A 20,630-nucleotide genomic window follows, 5' to 3' on the forward strand; every position below is an offset into this window, starting at 1 on the left:
GAGTGAGTTGCTTATCATCTTCTAACGATGTCTCATACAATCATCAGTCACCAGTCCCTCTCATTAATTTCAATAATGTTTTGTCATGATCGTTAATTTCTATTTCTAGTGACCTATTAAAAAGCATTTAATCAATTATAAGCAAATTCTTTTTAATATTTTCCATACATAACTCATGTAAGTTTATTATGTTGCATAAATGTAGTGTTTCTTATTAGATATAATTTATCATGAGTGTATACATTAACATGGAGAAAATTCTACTTAATGAGAAATATATGCATTCAGGATTGTGTCATTTGTTTCATTTATTTGCTGCTATTTTGTGCTCAACAATATTTTATCTTTATTTATATATTCTTTATTTACATTGGGTTTACAGAGATAGTCTATTTTAGCCTAATTTTTTATATATATTTTTTTTTATTAGATAGAGGCAGAAAGAAATTGAGAGGGGTAGAGACAGAGAGGGAGAGAAACAGAGAGACACCTGCAACAATTTCACCACTTGTGAAGCTTTCTCCCTGCAGCTGGGGACCAGAGGCTTGAACCCAGGTCCTCGATCATGGTAAATGTGTGTACTTAACCAAGTGTGTCACAGCCTGGCCCCTATGAATCTTTCTTTCATTGTCCTCTATTTATTACTGCCACATGGCAATGATACTGACCTTCATGTTTCTGCATTTGTGATCAGTCATCTGTTTGTATCTGTTTTTCTCATAGAAACTAAAAATAAGTGGTTTACTCCCTCTCTTTTTGATATCTTTTATTTTTTAATTTGTTTATGAATAGAGCTTTCATTTCAACATTTAATTCCCATCTACAACCAACACCTCCAGAAGATACTTCTCTTCTCTTCTCCCTCTTCTCCACGGTGTCTCCTGCCATAGCCCTGAGCCCTACTCCCCTGAGGAAGCAGACAGACAGAAGAGCCTGGAAACACTGTTTCCACCACCCCAAACCACCCTCTGGAGAAGCCAGGTCTCCCTGCTTGCACCAAGCTTCCCCTCTCACCTGCCCACAGTGCTTCCCCAACCCCTGTCCTCTCTCTTCTCACAGAAGCAGTATTTGCTAAAGCCCTCACCATCCTCACCAGCACACAGGCACATAGCTGTGCCACTAATCACGGATGATCAAAACAACCACAACAGTCATCATCAGACAAAAAAACCCTTAGTATCTCAGGTCTTCTGTAGTTCCAGCTGCTGCCCTGTGTGGTTCCATTTTACTCAGAAGGACTTCAAAAACCTGTCAGATCAGGGTCTCCTTTCTTTGATCTCTGCATCTTACTTAATCTCTTCTACTCTCTCCTTCTCCCTCTTCCTTTACCCCTGTCCCTCCCTCCCTCTCTTTCTCCTTCCCCTCCTCTCATCCCTTGTCCCCCTCCCCTTTCTCTCCCTTACCATCTCCCTCTCCCTTCCTCTTTCCTTTCCCCTCTTCCTCTCTGTCTCTCTCCATCCTTTCATCTCTCTTCCTCTCTCTTTCTCCTTCTCCCTCTCTGACATTTCTCCTTCCTGAAGATGGTTCTACCTGGATAAGTAGACGAGACAGGGATTCACTTGAAGGTCCTCAGGGCCCAAGGCATGTACACCAGGGCAATGCTGTCATCAATTAAAGGAAGATGAAGAGCCTTTGGATGTGCAGATAGGGCTTTCCCCACACACTGCTCTGGACATGTGACTAACTAGGCAGGAGCTCTGGGTGAGCAGAGCCTGTGGCCAGACCCAAGGAAGGGAGACAAGATGAGTCCAAGAGCAGTTTTCTTCCTCAGGTCCTGACAATTGCAGGGAGACTTAGGTCCTCCTGGATCCCTTGCCACACTTAACATTCATCTCCATCCACACTGCTAAGGAAAACCATCTTGTGCTGAACTTAAACTTGCCAGCTATTTTTTGTCCTTTTCCTTTGAATTCCAAGACATCCCCATTTTATAATCAGATACAGACCTCTTAACTCATGTTTATTAACTAGAAACACAAGTTTTTCTGGAGCAGGATTGTGGCATGTCAGGCACAACACATACATCACCACATACAGTAAGGACCAGGGTTTAAGCTGGGGGAGGAGCTTCACAAGCCATGGAGCTATGCTGCACTTGTCTCTCATTCCCATTCTCTCTCTCTCTCTCTCTCCTGATCTCAAACTTCCTGATATTTGTTGTTAGGTATCCTACTGATTTTACCTGTGCCCCCATGTTTTAAAAAAAAATATGTCCAGCTGTTTGTTCCCAGAGACACTCCTTTCTCTAAAAATACCAGGAGGCCTTCCAGTAAGAAAAATTTCAGGCACTCCTTTGTCATAACTCCCTTAAAGCATCAAAGAAGTATAGGTGATGTAGGTGGCATGATGACATTCAAAGACTACTGTCATTTAATTTACCTATAATCTTGATGTTTCCCCACCATGAAAATTGTAACTACCTGTTACTTGCACCTTGACATGTGTTCCTGATGTATGTTTTACTTAAAAAACATCTTTTATCTCCCTTGTTCCTTTCTGTTGTGCTGCATGATTTTACCAATAAATTCTGTGCTGGAATTCTGGTTTGGATGATTCACTTGACACTGTCCTATATCAAGATGTCTTGTGTGTGTCCCTCCAGATCTCTTCAAATCAACTGAATGGTGCCAAGTTATTCTTACTCACCCCTGAGACACTGAGATGCATTAGATCTCAGAATACTGGCATCTGGCTAAGGTTCTCTACCTGAAGATTAGCTCACTGTCTCACTCTCTCTCTCTCTCTCTCTCTCTCCCTCCCTCCCTCCCTCCTTCTCCCCCTACCTCTCCCTCTTCTACTCTCCCTTCATCTTTTCCCCCTCCTTATAACAAAAATAGAAATAAAAAGAAAAATTAGCTGCCAGAAGTAATAAAGTCAAGCAGGCACTGAGCCTCAGAATTTGTAGTGCTGACACAAAGTCCCAGCAATAACCCTGGTGGCAATAAAAGAATAATAAATTAAATCAGTTTTTAAAATGTCATCTTCTGGAGCCCAGTAGTGATGTGCTTTGTTAAGCACACATGTTATAATGTGCAAGGACCCAGGTTTAAGCACTCAGTCCCCACCTGCAGGGGGGAAGCTTTGCGAATGGTGAAGCAAAGCTGCAGGTTTCTTTCTCCCTCTCTACCTCCCCCTCCCCTCTCAATTTCTCTCTGTGCTATCCCTATCCGATAAAAATGAAAAATGACCGCCAGAAGCTGTGGACTTAGTGCTAGCACCAAGCTCCAGTGATAATTCTGGAGGCAAAAAGAAAAGAAAAGAAAAAAATGCCATCTTCTTAGTAGTTCATACTCCCTGTACAATGCCGTATGTAAATTCCCTTTCTCATGTCATCTGATAAAGAGCCATGGACTTAGTTCATGCTGTTCTTTTCATTGGTTGTGTTATTTTCATAAAGTTTTCTTACCTGGAGCCAAGTTACTGAGGTACCATCCACACAAAAAATAAAGGCCTGAATCAAACAGAATCATCCAGCAAACCCAGCCAAATGTCATGCCCACTTGTTCTGGAGCCTGGTACATATTATTCCACTGAATCCCTGGATGGAAGGAAAAGGTCAGAGTAAAAGCTGCACATCCTCTTCCAGTGTAAAGTTTGGGAAGTTAAGTTCATTAGTTCTGCAAAGCTGAATACAGTTAAAAACAAAAGGAAAATCCAAATCAAGACTGGTAATCTTTCTCAAAAAATGTTAGCTAGTCTATTATCACATTTATTTCTATCATATTGGGTAAAGAGACCAGTAATATCTTTTTTTTTATTTTCCCTTTTGTTGCCCTTGTTATTTTTTATTGTTGTAGTTATTGTTGACGTCATTGTTGTTGGATAGGACAGAGGGAAATGGAGAGAGGAGGGGAAGGCAGAAAGTGAGAGAGAAAGATAGACACCTGCAGACCTGCTTCACTGCCTGTGAAGCAACTCCCCTGCAGGTGGGGAGCCAGGGGCTTGAACTGGGACCCTTACACCGGTCCTTGCACTTCGCACCACATACTTTTAACTGGCTAGGCTACCGCCCTACTCCTGACCAGAAATACCTTAATACCTAACATTTATTTAAGAATTAAAGGTTGTCTTGGGTCCCAGGTGATGCACCTGGGTGTGCACCTGATTAAGTGCACACATTACAGTGTGAAAGAAGCCAGGTTCAAGTCCCTGGTACCCACCTGCAGGGGAAATGCTTTACAAGTGGTGAAGCAGGTCTGCAGTAGTCTCTTTGTCTCTTTCCCTATCTCCTCTCACCTCTCAATTTCTATCTCTGCCCAATAATATATAAATAATTTTAAAAATACTTTTTAAAAAATATTGTCTTAGCAATCCAGCATTACTCTTTTAGTTAAAAAGTCGACGTGTATGATCTTGGGTCCATACTCCCAGAGGGTTAAAGAATAGGAAAGCTATCAAGGGGAGGAGATGGGATACAGAGGTCTGGTGGTGGGAAATGTGCAAAGTTGTACCCCTCTTATCCTATGGTTTTGTCAGTGTTTCATTTTTATAAATAAAAAAAATTTTAAGTCTACATGTAGAGAAAATCAGCAGCTGGGAAGGTGAGTCAGTGAAGGGTTTGCATATATGGTCCCACGTTAAATTCCTGTCACCACATAAGCCATAGTGATGCCCCAGTTTCTTTCTCTCCCTCTCCCTCTCACTCTTTTCCCCTTTCCCTTTTCTTCCCCCTTCTCCCTCTCTTTTTCCTTCTCTTTCTCTCTCTCTCTCAATAACTAAATACATCTTCTTAGAAAGATAAAGAGCACTCCTTGAAAACAGAAACTTCAACTTATATTAGCCTCTCCATTATAAGAAAATATAGGAAAAAGAACATATAAGGCTTGTATTGGGAATTAATCATTATTTTTCTTTGTTTTTATTTATTTCAGGATTAAATTTTTTTCAAGAAAAATATGCTTCTTCCTTAATTCTTCTGTGTTACTACACAACAACTCAATTAAGACACTGTTACTACAGTGTGAACTTGCTTCAACTTAACTCAATATATTCAACATCTCCCAACAGTCACCATGCTTCTTCTGTGCCTTCTCCATCCAATCCTCTTTAAACGAGTTTTGGGAATTCAGGAAAAAACATTCAGGATTACTCAACTGCATTAGTATGGGATAATTTATAATAGTTCAACATGTTGTAATGAAAATTCTGGAACCGCTTAGACTAATCCCAAATTAGCAGGCTAATAGGAGGTTATAGTTGAGTTACATTTATAGCATGAGTTTTGACTGTGAATATTCACAAAAATACACCACCGCAACTATATAAGCACCAAGAAATAGAGGACTGGTCAGACTTAGAATTTCATTTATCAAAAAATTAATATTGGGGCCAGACAGTGGCACACCCAGCTGACTGCACACATTATATGTGCAAGAAACTAGGTCCAAACCCCTGTCCCCAACTGCAAGGCAGGTGGGACTTCAGAAGCAATGAAACAAGTCTGCAGGTACCTCTTTTTCTCTCTTCCTATTTTCCCATTCCCTCTTGATTTCTCTACCCAATGAATAAATTAATTATTTTTAAAATCAAGAATAAAAATTCTAGTTCATATGGTTATCCCATATCCTAGAACTATGAAAACACTAGTCTGAAGAGATGTTTGCACCCTTATTTATAGAAACACCATTCCCAACAGTCAAAGGTTGGAAGTAGCCTGTGTGCCCACAGGCAGACCACTGCATAAAGATGTATTACATGCTTGGGGACCTGAAGTACATGGAGGAGAACGAGCTCAGTGAATTTAATTATTATATCTAGATGGTGATGTATAATGGTGCACACTTGAAGCTCACATGCTGTCATTTCGATAATTATTGCAAGTACATCCTCTTACCTGTCTCTTGCCCTTCTAGGAATGTAACAAAAAATACTCCTTGTCCAAAGGCAGTGGTTGAAAGGAGGCACTGCAGAGAATTAATGGAGTGGAGAGAAAAAAAGAAAGAAAAGAAAAGAACATTAGTGCTTGATTGGGACACAGAAAATCCACAGCACTGAATTCAAATAGAGGAGTCACAACACTCTCTGACTATAATGATGCCCAAGCTTTGCTCCAGGCAGCGACTTTTGTATCTGAAGTGGGAGACTTAGCCACATGTCAGCTCATTCTGAAAGGTGTGATAACAAGCTAGTTTTTAATGTTAAAAGGCATTATTTCTCTTTACTGCAATGCTGGATGTGTCATAAATTCAATGCACTGTATACAGAAATATGTAACACAAAACAGTGGAAAATGGAATTGACCAATTTGCTATTTTTTATTATAAAGTGAATGCCCTGGAGCACACTGCAGGCAGAGGGCCAGAACATATACATTATTCTATTAGAAAAAAAGTATATTGGAGAAAACTGTTATTTTATTTCCAGAGGAGAGGTCTTATGTCAGAAAGTGAAAAGAAGAAAGTCCATTGAAAAAAAGTATTCTACATTTGAAAATATAATGTACCATAGACAGATTTTTTTTTTTTACTTGTCAGAAAACATTTGAAAATGTGAAAAGGACATAAAACTTTAGATGTGGAGAACTCTTCAATGTAAAAATTAAAGTAAAAATGAAAGCAACAGTTTTAGAACTTCAGTGTGTCAATGCATCATTTGCCACATACAAGATAAATAAAGGGGAAGATTCTAAACAGTCTTGTGTGTTATAATTATTCTGAAAACATCTAATAGGCACTAAGGCAAAATTTTTGGTCTGACACATAGGAAAACTAAAAACCCAGGGTCTTCTGAAGGTATGGCTATGAACTAGGAGCCATTTCAGACTACTCTCCTGTGAAAATAGATTTTTTAAAAATTAATTGAAAACTCAGTAAAATACAACTAGAATTTCTTCAGAAACTCACTAAGCCACAGCCACTAAGTTGCAGTTGCTACTATGATTTCATCCTGACCTCTCTGGGTAGACAACCTCACCAGTGTGTCCTGGAACCTTCTCTCCCCAGAGCCCTATCCCACAAGAGAAAAATAGAGAAAGGCTGGGGGTATGGATTCACCTACCAACACCCATGTCCAGTGGAGAAGCAATTACAGGAGCAAGAACACCCAACTTCTGCAGCCCATAAAAAATTTTGGTCCAGGGGGCTGGGCGGTAACACACCAGGTTAAGCACACATAGGACAAAGTGCAAGGATATGCGTAAGGATCCTGGTTCAAGCCCCCAGAGCCCCACCAGAAAATGGGTTGCTCCACAAGCAGAGAAGCAGGTCTGCAGATGTCTGTCTTTCCCTACTTCTATCTGCCCCTCCTCTCTGAATTTCTCTCTGTCCTATCCAGTAAAAATGGGAAAAAAAATTAAAAATGGCCTTAAGGAGCAATGGATTCATAGCAATGAGCCCCAGCAAAAACTCTGAAGGAAAAAAAAAAAAAAGTATTTTGGGCCATACTCCCAGAGGGGGAGAAATGTTAAGGGAAGATGACCAGAGGGCTCTGAACTCTAATTTTAGGAACCAGACAGAGAAGAGAATAAAAGAAAGGACATTCAAAAGTACTAACAGGTATAGGTGTGACTTAGAAAGGAAAAGAAAGCAGGACCATGGGGGGGAAAAGGGCAAGTATATATAAATATAGATAGTTACAGAAATACTAGTCAACCTACATCTGTGACCTTGGGAAAACTACTGCAGTTTCCAATAGAGGGAATGGGAACACAGAACTCTGGTGGTGGGAGTGGTGTGGAATTATACTCCTGATATCTCATAATTTTGTAGATCAATATTAAATCACTAATAAGAAATTAAAAAAAGAAAACTAAAAACCTGTTGAGCACATATAGAGAAAACAATACTTAAGCAGAATCATGTTCCCATATGCATGTATAGTGTTGCAATATGAATACAGCTAGCAGAAAACATGGAGGATGGAAGGAAGGGTTTATTGACAATGGAGAGGAATAACCTGGTTGTCACAGAATATTCTAACCTAAGCATTGAAGCAGGCAGAGTTCAAGGGCATTTCCTCCCAGAAGAGGCTATTATGACTCCCTTGCAGGACTGAATGACTTCTAAATCTCCTTGGTGATTCCCCAAATTTTTTTCCACAGTGACACTAATCCTACCTCCCAACAGCAGCAGTTGGAGGCATTCACTTGACCCACCAGGCAAGGGAAAACCTTGAGCATATAATGCAAATGTGGCCATTTCCACAATGATTGGTTCCTCCCTTCCACAAGATTGAGTTCCTGCTCCATGTTCAGCACTGAGCTTGCCAGGCCACAGTCATAAAAGAATGAATGAGTTCCTTTCTCCTCCATATTTCATCTTAGAGGCCTAAAAGTGTTCTAATGCTTTTGCAGGAGATACATTTTAAATGGATGAATGACTCTGACATTGCTAACGGAGAGATCTTTCCACTTAATGCGGTGTAATTCATGATGCCTCAAGAAAAAAATGCTTATTTTCCCCACTTCTAAAATAGCTTTGGAAATGTATTCATTTCTACACAGGAGACAAAGGAATACTAAAGCCATATGCTTCCTTTAGGGCATCACCAATATAGGAAACATCCTGAGAGTCCCCAAGATACGAACAATGCCAATTCTGTATTTGTTTTTACAATGCCAATTCTTTTTTTTTTAAATAATTTTATTAGGGGTTAATGTTTCAGGGTACAATTGTTGACACGGGTAATAATTACTTATCTCCTCATCCAAGGTGTCTGCAAAACTTTTGAAACACTGATCTAAACTTATAGTTTTCTTAAGATGTGCTTAGAAAAATAAAAGTTTACAAAAGACTAGTATTGGATTTCAGTATACTGAAATAACTATTCTTGGCTTTGTCCTTTTTCTATTACTAGTCAATCTTCACTCAGAACAATTCTATTTTACCTCACCCTTCACTAGAGAATATGATCATCTAAGGTGAATTGAAAATGCACAAGTTTTATTTTAAGTAAATCACTGAATCCTACACTGAAAAAAATAGGTTTGACTGGCAACTTATCTGGAAATATAACCAAAGTTCATTTTATAATGCAATTTCATACCTGTGAGTAGAACAAAGGAAAACAGATTTTGAAAGTCCATATTTAGCCAGGAAAATCCTCAATGTTTGAGCACAAGATTTGCAAGCTTGAGGCCCCATATGCAAAAAAGTTGATCCTTGCACAGTCAAATACCAGAGTTGATAATGCTCTGATCTTTTTCTTTTTCTGTTATTAAGTACTATTTGTTTATTGGTTAGAGACAGAAAGGGGGGGTGGAAAGGGAGAGAGAAGAGAGGTACCTGCAGCACAGCTTCATGGCTCTTGAAGCTTTCCCTCTAAGTGGGAAGTGGGCTTGAACCTGGGTCCTTGCACAATGTAACGTGTATACCACTGGGTGTGCCACCACCCAGCCCCTACTCTGGTGTGTGTGTGTGTGTGTGTGTGTGTGTGTGTGTCCCTCTCTCTTCTACTCACTATCACAAAAATAAATAAATCTTTAAAAGGAAAGTAATGGAAATCTGAAAAGGAAACATGGAAAATTTGTCAGCTCCCATTTTCCTTTGTTGGGTAGATGAGGGTCTTGCTTTATTTGTTTTTTAAATGTATTTTGTGTGTTTTATCTTAATGAGAAGTGGATACAGGAAGAAAGACCAGAGCACTGCTCAGCTCTAGTTTATGGCAGTATGAGAGACTGAGCCCGGGATTTGGGAGCCTTGGGTTCAATCTTCAGCTTCACCATATGCCAGAGTTGAGCATTGCTCTAGTTAAAATAATAATAATAAAGGAAGTTTAAAAAATTCTAAAATCCTGCTTACCAGAAATGTCTGGATGACAACACTTATCTGGTTACGTAGAACCAACAAGACAATATAAGGCAAAAAGCTGATCATATACATCAGACTCGTACAAAGGGCTGCTGTGTTTGCTTGATGGAAGAACGCACTCAAGAAGTAACTCAACGTGATGATGGACACCCCGAAATTGAGAAAAAAGAGGAAAATAATCAAGGCATTGCTGTGTGCAAAGATGCCACTTGTTTTCAGAATGATGGCCAGGGTAGCACTACTCAAGGTCAAGGCAGCCATATTCTCCAGGAACCAGGCAAGGAAGTGGATGGTTGGGTGCACTCCCATCATCCTCATATACTGTTAAAGGAAGGGAAACCCAGAGTTATCACAGCAATGAACACATGAAAGAACAGATTCAAACAGGAAAATAATGCCTACAGTGGGTGAACAAAGGCAGGTATGCTCACCCAGTTGCTGACTTGGAAACATCACCTAAACAGCTACCCTAAACAGCTAAACATGCACCCCTTCCAAGAGTCAGCCATTAACTTTAACAAACCCCATTGCAGCACAGGCCATTCACCATTTATATGTAACCATGAACCAGAGGAACAGGGCGGCAACAGGCCCCCAAGACTCAGGTCTAATCACTGTTGTCTTCTCGTTTTCTTAATTTATCTGGGTTTGTTTCCTTTTTTCCTTTTAAATTTTTTTGTTTATTTGCTTGCTTTCATTTCACTTGCATTAGCTTTGTTCAGTAAAGAAAAAGAAAACAGGGAGATGGGTGGTGATGCACTGAGCTAAGCACACATAGTACTAAGCACAAGGACCAGCACAAAGATCCTGGTTTGAGCCCTTGGCTCCCTTCCTGAAGGAGGGTTGCTTCACAAGCTGTGAATCAGGGCTGTAGGTGTCTACTTTCTCTCTCCCTCTCTAACTCCCCCCTCTTCTTTCAATTTCTCTCTGTTCTATCTAATTAAATGGGAGGAAATGGCAGTCAGGAGCAGTGGATTTCTAGTGTAGGCACTGAGCTCCAGAGATAACCCTGAAAGAAAAAAAAAAATTTTAAGCAGTGGAGCTGTCCATCATCAAGGGCCTTAGTCAGGGAATCCAGGGATTCCCACATAGATATAATGGGCCTAGACCTCTAACAGATCCCTCCCTCTACCATCACCGGTCATCTCCATCAGGAACATCATAAACCTTCTGTTGGCCTCTACAGGAACTTGCCCTCAATGTAGAACAACAATGGTAGGGACTGCCCCCCTCTCCAAAGGAAGGCTAGGTCACTATACTCTGCCACTCAAGGAAGACTAGTCCTGAAATGAGTGCAGCCTAGAATGTTCCTCGCTATGATGCAGAGGTTACACAGGCTTCTGTGCTAAATATGAATAGACATGGGACCTAGAATAGATCAATGGGGTCTACAGTTAGTGGTATTTATATACTTTTCCCATATCTGGGAGCTACTTTCTTCCCTGATGACAAACTCTGACATCTTCTCCCCAGATAATACCTATAGCCCACCTGCATGTTAGCTGTCAGGCTCAGGCAAAAATTAGTGAAGTCATGGGCCCCTTGGAATATACCTAAAATAGATTCCTAGTTTTTCCCAAAATGGATACCCTAACTTAAATCTTCTATATTCTTACCTTTAGATTCCTGATTATTAAACAACTTGTTCTGCTTTATGTATTAATGCTTTTCATCCACCAAGTTGCAGATGCCACCATGACACCAACCTGATGTCCCTGAGCAGATGACCTCATCAATGTGTCCTGGAACACCATCTCACCAGAGCCCTACTCCACTAGGGAAAGATAAAAATAGGCTGGGGGTATGGATCGACCTGCCAACAACCATGTCCAGTGGAGAAGCAATTACAGAAGCCAGACCTCCTACCTTCTGCACCCCATAATGATCCTGGGTTAATACTTCCAGAGAGATAAAGAATAGGGAAACTTCCCATGGAGTGAATGAAATACAAATGCTGGTGGTGAGAATTGTATGGAATTATACCCCTCTTGCCCTACAATCTTGTCAGTTTTTATTAAATCATTTAAAAAAAAAAAGGTTCGCTGGGTGGTGGCACACCTGGTTAAATGAATGTATCACCATGTGAAAGGACCCGGGTTCAGTCTCCCACTCCCTACCTGCAGGGGGGGATGCTTCATGAGCAGTGAATCAGTGCTGCAAGTGTCTCTTTTTCTCTCTCCCTCTCTGTCTGCTTCTCGAAACCTTTCAATTTTTCTGCCCTGCCAAATATAAGGAAAGAGAAAAGATGGAAAATATGCAGGTTGGCAGCCAGGAGCAGTAGATCCATGGTGCCAGCACTGAACCACAACAATAACCATAGTGGCAATAACAACAAAAAAATGAAGGAGGGAATTTCAGATCCTTAAGGTATGATATTTGGCTGGCAGATGATATTGCATAGGGTTTATATTTTGTATCAGTTTATTTTTAAGTGAGAGGTACAGAGAGATCAGAGCACTGCTCAGCTCTGACTTACTGTGTTAATGGGGATTGAACCTGGGAGTTCAGAGCCTCAGACATAAAAGTCTTTTTATATAATCACTATGCTGTCGCCTAGACTGTTGCATAGGTTTTTAAATGTGTTCTACAAAATGAGCAAGTGGCAAGGAACAAAAGTAAATGGTGTCACCCACTGCACCTATGACCTATATATCTCTAACACAGCAATGTCTGTGAGCATGAGGCTGCTTGCTTATAAAGTGAAGACACCCCATTCTGAAGACCCATCTGGGTGGCCAACAGCCAAATGAAATACAGGAGCTGAGTAAGATCACCTCACAGTCTCCAGGTCCTATGCCCTGAGCTCCACTGGATGGGAAAGAAACATGGAAACCCAGTAATAAGTTGATTGCTAATAGGTAAACACTATGAAAACAATAAAACAAGTTCTTCTCAAAACCAAATGGGGGAACCAGTGAGACAGTTCACTAAGACAGTGTGTCCTGCTTTGCCATGATGCACCCAGGTTTAAGCCCAGCCCCCACCAACTGAAGAAAGTTTTAGTGCTGTGGTCTCTTCCACTGTCTATCTCTACTTTCTATCTAAAAAAGAAGGTCCAGCAAAATATCTCACTGGGACAGTGCACCTGCTTTGTCATGCCCTAAATCCAGGTTCTAGCCAACTAGCCCACTGGGGAAGGTTCTGATGCTGTGGTATATTTCTGTTTCTCCTCCTATCTCTCTGACTCCATCTCTTCCTACCTGAAGAAGTTGTCTCAGAATAATGAATCCTTGGTGATAAGAAGGAACACAAAAAGGAAAACACAGTGTCCTCTACCACACTTTTTCTTGATGCAAACAGATATTGAGAAAATTTTTAACAGGGTCCTGGTGATGGCACCCCCCAGTTGAGCAGATCTGTTGAGATATGCAAAGACCAGAGTTCAAGCCCCTGTTCCATGCCTATAAAAGGGAAACTTCACAATCAGTAAAGCAATGCTACATGTGTCTCTTTGTCTCTTCCTATCTCCCCCAATCTTTTCAATTTCTCTCTATCCTATAAAATAAAAGAAAAAAAAAAAGAAAGAATGTCTACTAAAAGTGGTGGATTCATCATTCAGCTGGTTATCATTGAGCAGCAGTGATAACCCTGGTGGCAATTTAAAAAAATGGATAGCATGCCCCCTTCTACAGGGGTAGCTAAATGCAGGCAAGACTGAACCAAATACTGTTATGATTGTTAATTCTTAAAATAAGTTTCATATATCCAAGCATTAACAATACTAGGACAAAATCACAAGACTGCATAAAAGAATTCTAACTATAAATGAAGATAGGAAGTCTTTTATTATGTTTTATTGGGTTAGACTGAAGAAGCTGCACTGTTTTGGTCCTTTTGATTTCTTGTGTCTACTCCTTTTTTCATAAGTAACCTGATAACCTCAAGTGGACCATTATTGATTTGGGACAAGAACAAAGTGAGGCTCTGCACATGAAGAACCCAGTAGGTAAAGCCAATGTTTGGGTTTAATCTGGGACAGAATTCAACTGCACAGCACAGTAGCCTCTCCCAGTGTCCCAGACAAGTTCAAAGGCAACCTACCTCTTCTATCTGAATCTCCCGTTCATAAACCAGCTTTCGGACCATACTGGCCACAGACACCATCCATGTCAACATCATTATCAGGGGGAAGAAGAATCCAACATTGTTCAAGAATCTGCAAAGAAACAATCCAGTTAGCATCTGAGGGCTAAGTAGCCTTGGCACTGAGTCAAGCTCCTGCTAAGTGTGGTACTCTAGTGGGTATTGCTTGGTTGTGGTTATAAAAGAGAAGTCTGGAGGTGGAGCCAAGATGACGACTTTGGAGCTGCAGTTGCCTTGAGTTCCAAGAGGCAGCAGCTTGCAACCTGGCATCTGCTGGATAGGGTAGGATACTAGGCTGTCTGTAGGAGGGTGAACATGGGCTGGTCAGAGTGACACCAAAATACAGTCCCATAACTCTCTCTTGGGCTTACAAACAGAGGTCAAGGGGACAAAGGAAAATCCTTTGATTATTTCTGAGCTCAACCCCACCCCCACCCCAGTACCAGCCACCAGGGGCAGTGCAGCTGCTCCTAGCAGGTTCCCCACTGAGCTATTTTCTTTAAAAAGATTCCAGTCTCACCAGGGATGTCATTCCAAGCCTATTCCTTTAACTTCTCTCTCTTTCTTTTTTTAAGTGGCTAGAGCTCTATTTGAGTGACAAAATACCTGACCTGTTGGTAAGCTTCTGAATTCTGCTTGTGAGACCTTCTGTTTTTATCATCACATTGGGTTTGCTTGTATTGCTTGCGATGTGTTCTGTTTGCATGTCCACTGTTGGCTGGGCACCCCCCTGCCTCCAGGACATTGGTTTGGTCTTCCCTCCCCTGCCTCTGAGACATCTGGTTTAGTCCTTGCTGGTTAGAGCTTTTTCCTTCTCCCCGCCCCCTATTGTAGTACTTCCTTTTTTCCTGACTCTTCCGCCTCAGGGGAGAGATGCAGGAGAGAATTGTGTTGTGATTAGAAGAGATTAGTTTTTTGAACCGCATCCCCGCTCATCAATAAAGAGATACTGCTTCTCAGCTCAGCCATGAGTCCTTGGTCATCTCTGTCTCCCGCCCGGGAAGCCATCACGGCACTGACCAATCAGAGTCTCATCCCTGCCTGAGAAAGACTACCTGGAGAGGTTTTTGTTTTTTTTGTTTTTTTGGATACTTCTTACAATTGGCTGTCTTTGCTCAAGGTGCCTGCAGCCAATAGAGCAGTCCAAGCTGCAGACTGACTGTTAGGGGTTTTCTACTCTATTTTATTTTATTTTATTACTACTATTATTATATACACATGTCCCTTTTCCATCCATCTTCTTCAGGTTAACTAAAATTAACCATTGTTGTTTTTTCCATTGCTAGGTGACTGGGTATCCTAACCATTGTGAGAGGAACTTGTTTCTCTCCACGCTCCTTTTTCTCTCCTCCTAGCCACTTATAGAAAAAAATCTTTCCTTTCACTGCTCTTCCTTTTTTCTTATTTCTTTCTTTACTTCTTTTTTATTATTATTATTTTCCTTTCTCCTTTTGTTTTCTGAATTCACTGATACTTGCTTGTGAATTATTTTAAGGAATAAATCTGACTTGGAGTGGACTCTTTGTGTGTGTGTGTGTGTGTGTGTGTGTGTGTGTGTCTTCTCTATTTCCCTTTCTCCCCTTTCTATCCCTAGAATTTATAGAGGACAGTAGATTTGTATAATTGTCATTCTTGCTTTCCCTTTTTTCCTGTCTCTTTTTCTTTTGTTTGGTTGCTATTTTTTATTGGACTGGAGATGTTGTTTGGCTAAACGGTATTGGTTGAACTGCATAAATCCTTGCCTCAGTTACTATTGTAATTTCTGAGGTTGGTGACTGCACATGTCATAAAGGTCTTTAATATAGTGTGGCTTGTACTCAAAACACAACAACTAAAGAACGACAGAACAGAAAAATAAAAAGCACATCAATGAAAAAAAAGGTTAAATAAAGAGCAACTAAATCTGCTACAACAATGAATCTGGACAGGAGCCCAGAAGAAACTACAAATCAGTCAGAAGTAACCATATATAAGAAAAGTATGCAAGTAATTGTAAACCTAATAATCACAGAAATGAAGACAACTATGGAGGAAAGTGCTATCAGAATTAGGGAAATATCAGATGAGAACCTCAAAGAAAATATGAACTACCTCAAGGTAATTAGAGAAATAAAAGCTGAAATAGTTGAGTTAAAAGGCCAACAAGCAGAACAAGCTAATACTATGACAGAGCAGAAGAAAGAAGCTGAGGGAAGGAAAAACAGATTAACAGAAGCAGAAAACAGAATTAGCCAGACAGAGGATGAGCTAGAGAAAACAAAGAAAGAGGAAAAAGAGCTCAAAAAGAGATTAGAGACACTGGAAACAACAAGAAAGATATATGGGATGATTTCAGAAGAAGTAACATTTATATAAATTGGCCTACCAGAGGAAGAAAGACAGGATGGGGAAGTAAATATTCTAGAGGAAATAATGGAAGAAAACCTCCAAGACCTAAAAAACAGAAAGGACATTAAGATTCAAGAGGCCCAGAGAGTCCCAAACAGAATCGCCCAGACACACACGTGGTGAAGACACCACGACACATCTTATTTACAATGAAAAGAAGTAAGAATAAAGAAATAATCCTAAAGGCTGCAAGAGAAAAACAAAAAATCAAATACATGGGAAAACACAGAGGACTATCAGCAGACTTCTCCACTCAAACTCTAAAAGCCAGAAGAGAATGGCAAGATATCTACCGAACACTGAATGAAAAAGGGTTTCAACCAAGGATAATATATCCTGCTAGACTTTCATTCAAAGAGATGGAAGGATCAAAACCTTCTCAGACAGGAAACAGTTAAAGCAGGCAACCATTAAAAAGTACAGTCATTTAACTGAAACCAGAAAACACCTATAATTGCCAAAGCCATCTTGAGGAAAAGAAACAGAAATGAAAACATCACACTTGCAGATCTCAAACTATATTATAAGGCCAACATCATCAAAACAGCCTGGTACTGGAACAAAAATAGGCACACAGACCAGTGGAACAGAACTGAAAGCTCAGTACTAAACCCCCACACCTATGGACATCTAATCTTTTATAAGGGGGTCCAAAGTTTTAAATGGAAGAAGGAGTCTCTCTTCAATAAATGGTACTGGGGAAACTGGGTTGAAACATACAGAAGAATGAAACTGAACCACTTTATCTCACCAGAAACAAAAATCAATTCCAAATGGATCAAGGACCTGCATGTTAGACCAGAAATTATCAAATACTTAGAGGAAAATATTGGTGGAACACTTTCCCACCTAAACCTCAAGGACATCTTTGATGATACAATTCCAATTGCAAGACTAAAGACTAAAGAAGAAACAACCAATGGGACTACATCAAATTGAAAAGCTTCTGCACAGCCAAATAAGCTATCACACAAGTCATATAAATCACTAATTAATATGAGAGGGGAAAAATTGATTGTATGTCTCAAACTTTTTAAAGCACAGACTGAGTCTTTTTAATACAAAGGCTGAGTCTTTGATATGTTGACTCTCTCAAAAGCCTAGACCAGGGAGAACAGAAGCAACTGGTGCCATAGCTATATACAAGATGCTGGGTATTATACAGCAAATCCTAACAAAGGGACTTTTCACAGTTAACCCAATTACCAAATAATGTGATGATAACAATAACTGTCTATTGTCTTCTTGAACCCTAAGACAGCAGGAACCTCACATTTCCACTATAGAACCTATATTTCCCCCAGTCCTGGAACCTTAGGGTGGGGCGCACTTTCCTGCATGCTTCTCTCAATGCATATCAAATAATATTGCACCCACAGATCGCAACCTAATCAACGCAGTGAGTGCCACCCCAGAATGCTTCATTTCAGACTGTATCCAGAGACTTCAGGTGTGGAATGACAATACCTTCAGCTTCATTACTCGGGTGAGACCTTTCCTTTCATAGTATTCTCTAACTCCATTCCAGGTGGTTCACTTCCTAACAAAGTCCCAAAACCTAAATATAGACCAGGTCCCATGAGATAGAGCATATGCTCACAGGTATCCATAAACTAGGGCAAAATATATACCTGAAAGTAAAAGTACACAATAGTCTTCAATAAGTACACCCCAACACTTCATCTGCACTATTCCAGTCTTGAGGTCCATCATTGTTCAATAGTTTGTTTGGCTTTGTATGTAAACTCTCTTTTGAGCCACCAGGTTCCAGGTGCCAGCAGGATGCTGACCAGACTTCCTGGACAGACAACCACACCAATGTGTCCTAGAGCTCCACTTCCCCAGAGCCCCACCCTACTAGGGAAAGAGAGAGGCAGGGTAAGAGTATGGATCGAACAGTCAATGCCCATGTTCAGCTAGGAAGCAATTACAGAAGCCAGACCTTCCATCTTCTGCATCCCACAATGACCTTGGGTCCATACTCCCAGAGGGATAGAGAATGGGAAAGTTATCAGGGGAGGGTATGGGATATGGAGATCTGGTGGTTGGAATTATGTGGAATTGTACCCCTCTTATTCTATGGTTTTGTTAATGTCTCCTTTTTTAAATAAATTAATTAAAATTTAAAAAAAAGAAATTATTACACAAACAAAGAGACCACTCGCCGAATGGGAGATCTTCAAATGCCATACAGCAGACAAGAGACTAATAACCAAAATATAAAAAGAGCTCAGCAAATTTAGCAATAAAAATACAAATGACCCCCTGCCAAAAATGGGCACAGGATATGAACAAAACATTCACTACAGAAGAGATTCAACAGGCTAACAAACACATGAAAGATGGCTCCAGGTCACCAATTGTCAGAGAAATGTAAATAAAGATAATATTGAGATACCACATCACTCCTGTGAGAATGGCATACACCAAAACGGACAGCAGCAACAAATGCCGGAGAGGCTGTGGGGACAGAAAGCCTTCTACACTGCTGGTGGGAATGTAAATTGGTCCAGCCTCTTTGGAGAACAGTCTGGAGAACTCTCACAAGGCTAGATATGGACCTTCCATATGACCCAGCAATTCCTCTCCTGGGGATCTACCCCAAGGACTCCATAACACCCAACCAAAAAGATATGTGTACGCCTATGTTCATAGCAGCACAATTCATAATAGCTAAAACCTGGAAGCAACTCAGGTGCCCAACAACAGATGAGTGGCTGAGAAAGCCGTGGTATATATACACAATGCAAAACTATGCAACTATTAAGAACAATGAACCCACCTTCTCTGACCCATCTTGGACGGAGCTAGAAGGAATTATTTTAAGTGAGCTAAATCAGCAAGATAAAGATGAGTATGGGATGATTCCACTCATCAACAGAACTTGAGCATATGTTGTCTCGTATCCATAAACTAGGGCAAAATATATACCTGATAGTAAAAATACACAATAGTCTGCAGGGAGTCAATATAAAGTTCCTAATGAAATAATATCTAATTAGACTTAGATACCCTCCTCACCTACTTCCTATTATAGTTCTCTCACTCACTCCGAAGTTAACCTTAGCAAAGCAAGGACTGCAAAAGCTGAAAAACGGCAAGAGATTGGCATACTTTAATGAGGATTCTTTAGTCACTATCAGGCCACCCCATCAGCTGGGGACCTATTTGGGGAGTCCTGAGATTCCCATACAGACATGATAGGTTTAGACATTGAATAAATCCCTCTCTCCAATCTTACCAGTCAGCTCTATCAGGAACAACAAAACAGACCCCTTTGTGGGGCCCCCATAGGACCTTGCCCTCAACTTGGATCAACAATGGTAAAGAATGTTCCATCCTCAAAAGGGAGAATGGACAACATACTCTATGCTACACCAGAGGAAGATGGGTCGATATTGGGCCAGCTTGGAATGTTCCTACTCATGACCACAGAATGTGAGCTCAGAACTACAGGACAGAGGTCCCATAGGCTCCTAAGCTAAATATGGGACCCAGATCTAATCAAATCGATGGGGTTTATGGTCAACAATATTTATACCCCTCCCCCATATTAGGGAGCTACTCTCTTCCCTGATCCAGCTTTCTGTCCCTTTTCCAGCCATGACATTGTCTCCCCAGACAATAACTTGGATCCACCTGCATATCAGATTTCAGTCTTAGGGGGAAAAAAAACTAGTAAAGCTATAGGCCCTTTGGAATTGAACTAAAATATGCCTACTAGCTATCTAAAAAATGGAGGACTCCCCACCCCGCAACTCTTCATCTGCACTATTCCAGCCTTTAGGTCCATAACTGTTCAACAATTTGTTTGGCTTTGTATGTTAACTCTCTTTGAGCCACTAGGTTCCAGATGCTAGCATGATGCTGACCAGACTTCCCTGGACAGATGATCCCACCAATTGTCCTGGAGTTCCACTTCCCAAGAGCCCCACCCTACAAGGGAAATAGAGAGACAGGCTGGGAGTCTGGATCAACTTGTCAACACCCATGTTCAGCGCAGCAGAGAAGCAATTACAGAAGCCAGACCTTCCACCTTCTGCATCCCACAATGACCTTGGGTCTATACTCCCAGAGGGATAAAGAAAAGGAAAGTTATCAGGGGAGGGTATAAGATACGGAGATCTGGTGGTGGGAATTGTGTGGAGTTGTACCGCTCTTATCCTATGCTTTTGTTAATGTCTCCTTTTTTAAATAAATAAAAAAATTGTTAAAAGAATAATAATAAATAAATAAATAAATAAAAGAGAAGTCCTCTAAGGAATGCTGTTTCATTTGATCATTTCTGTGACTTACGCAGGACAGTTTCCCAGAGTCCTGGATTTGTTCAAAGGTTCCTATCCTCTCTCTCATCCTTTCAGAAACCTTCTTAGACAAAACAGGTCCTCATAGCATGGTCATTTCATGGCAGCA

General features: G+C 40.6%; 1 protein-coding gene across 1 annotated transcript in view; it reads right to left on the minus strand.

The window, feature by feature from the left end:
* ABCA13 (ATP binding cassette subfamily A member 13) overlaps positions 1 to 20,630 on the minus strand; it is a 594,731-nt gene that overhangs the window by 336,782 nt on the left and 237,319 nt on the right. Inside the window, 4 exon segments of the mRNA XM_007524553.2 lie at positions 3,407 to 3,538; positions 5,834 to 5,903; positions 9,738 to 10,067; positions 13,788 to 13,902. Of these exon segments, the coding sequence (XP_007524615.1) occupies positions 3,407 to 3,538; positions 5,834 to 5,903; positions 9,738 to 10,067; positions 13,788 to 13,902 (647 nt within the window).

This window comes from Erinaceus europaeus, chromosome 14, assembly GCF_950295315.1.
Source record: "Erinaceus europaeus chromosome 14, mEriEur2.1, whole genome shotgun sequence".
Classification (NCBI taxonomy): Eukaryota; Metazoa; Chordata; class Mammalia; order Eulipotyphla; family Erinaceidae; genus Erinaceus; species Erinaceus europaeus.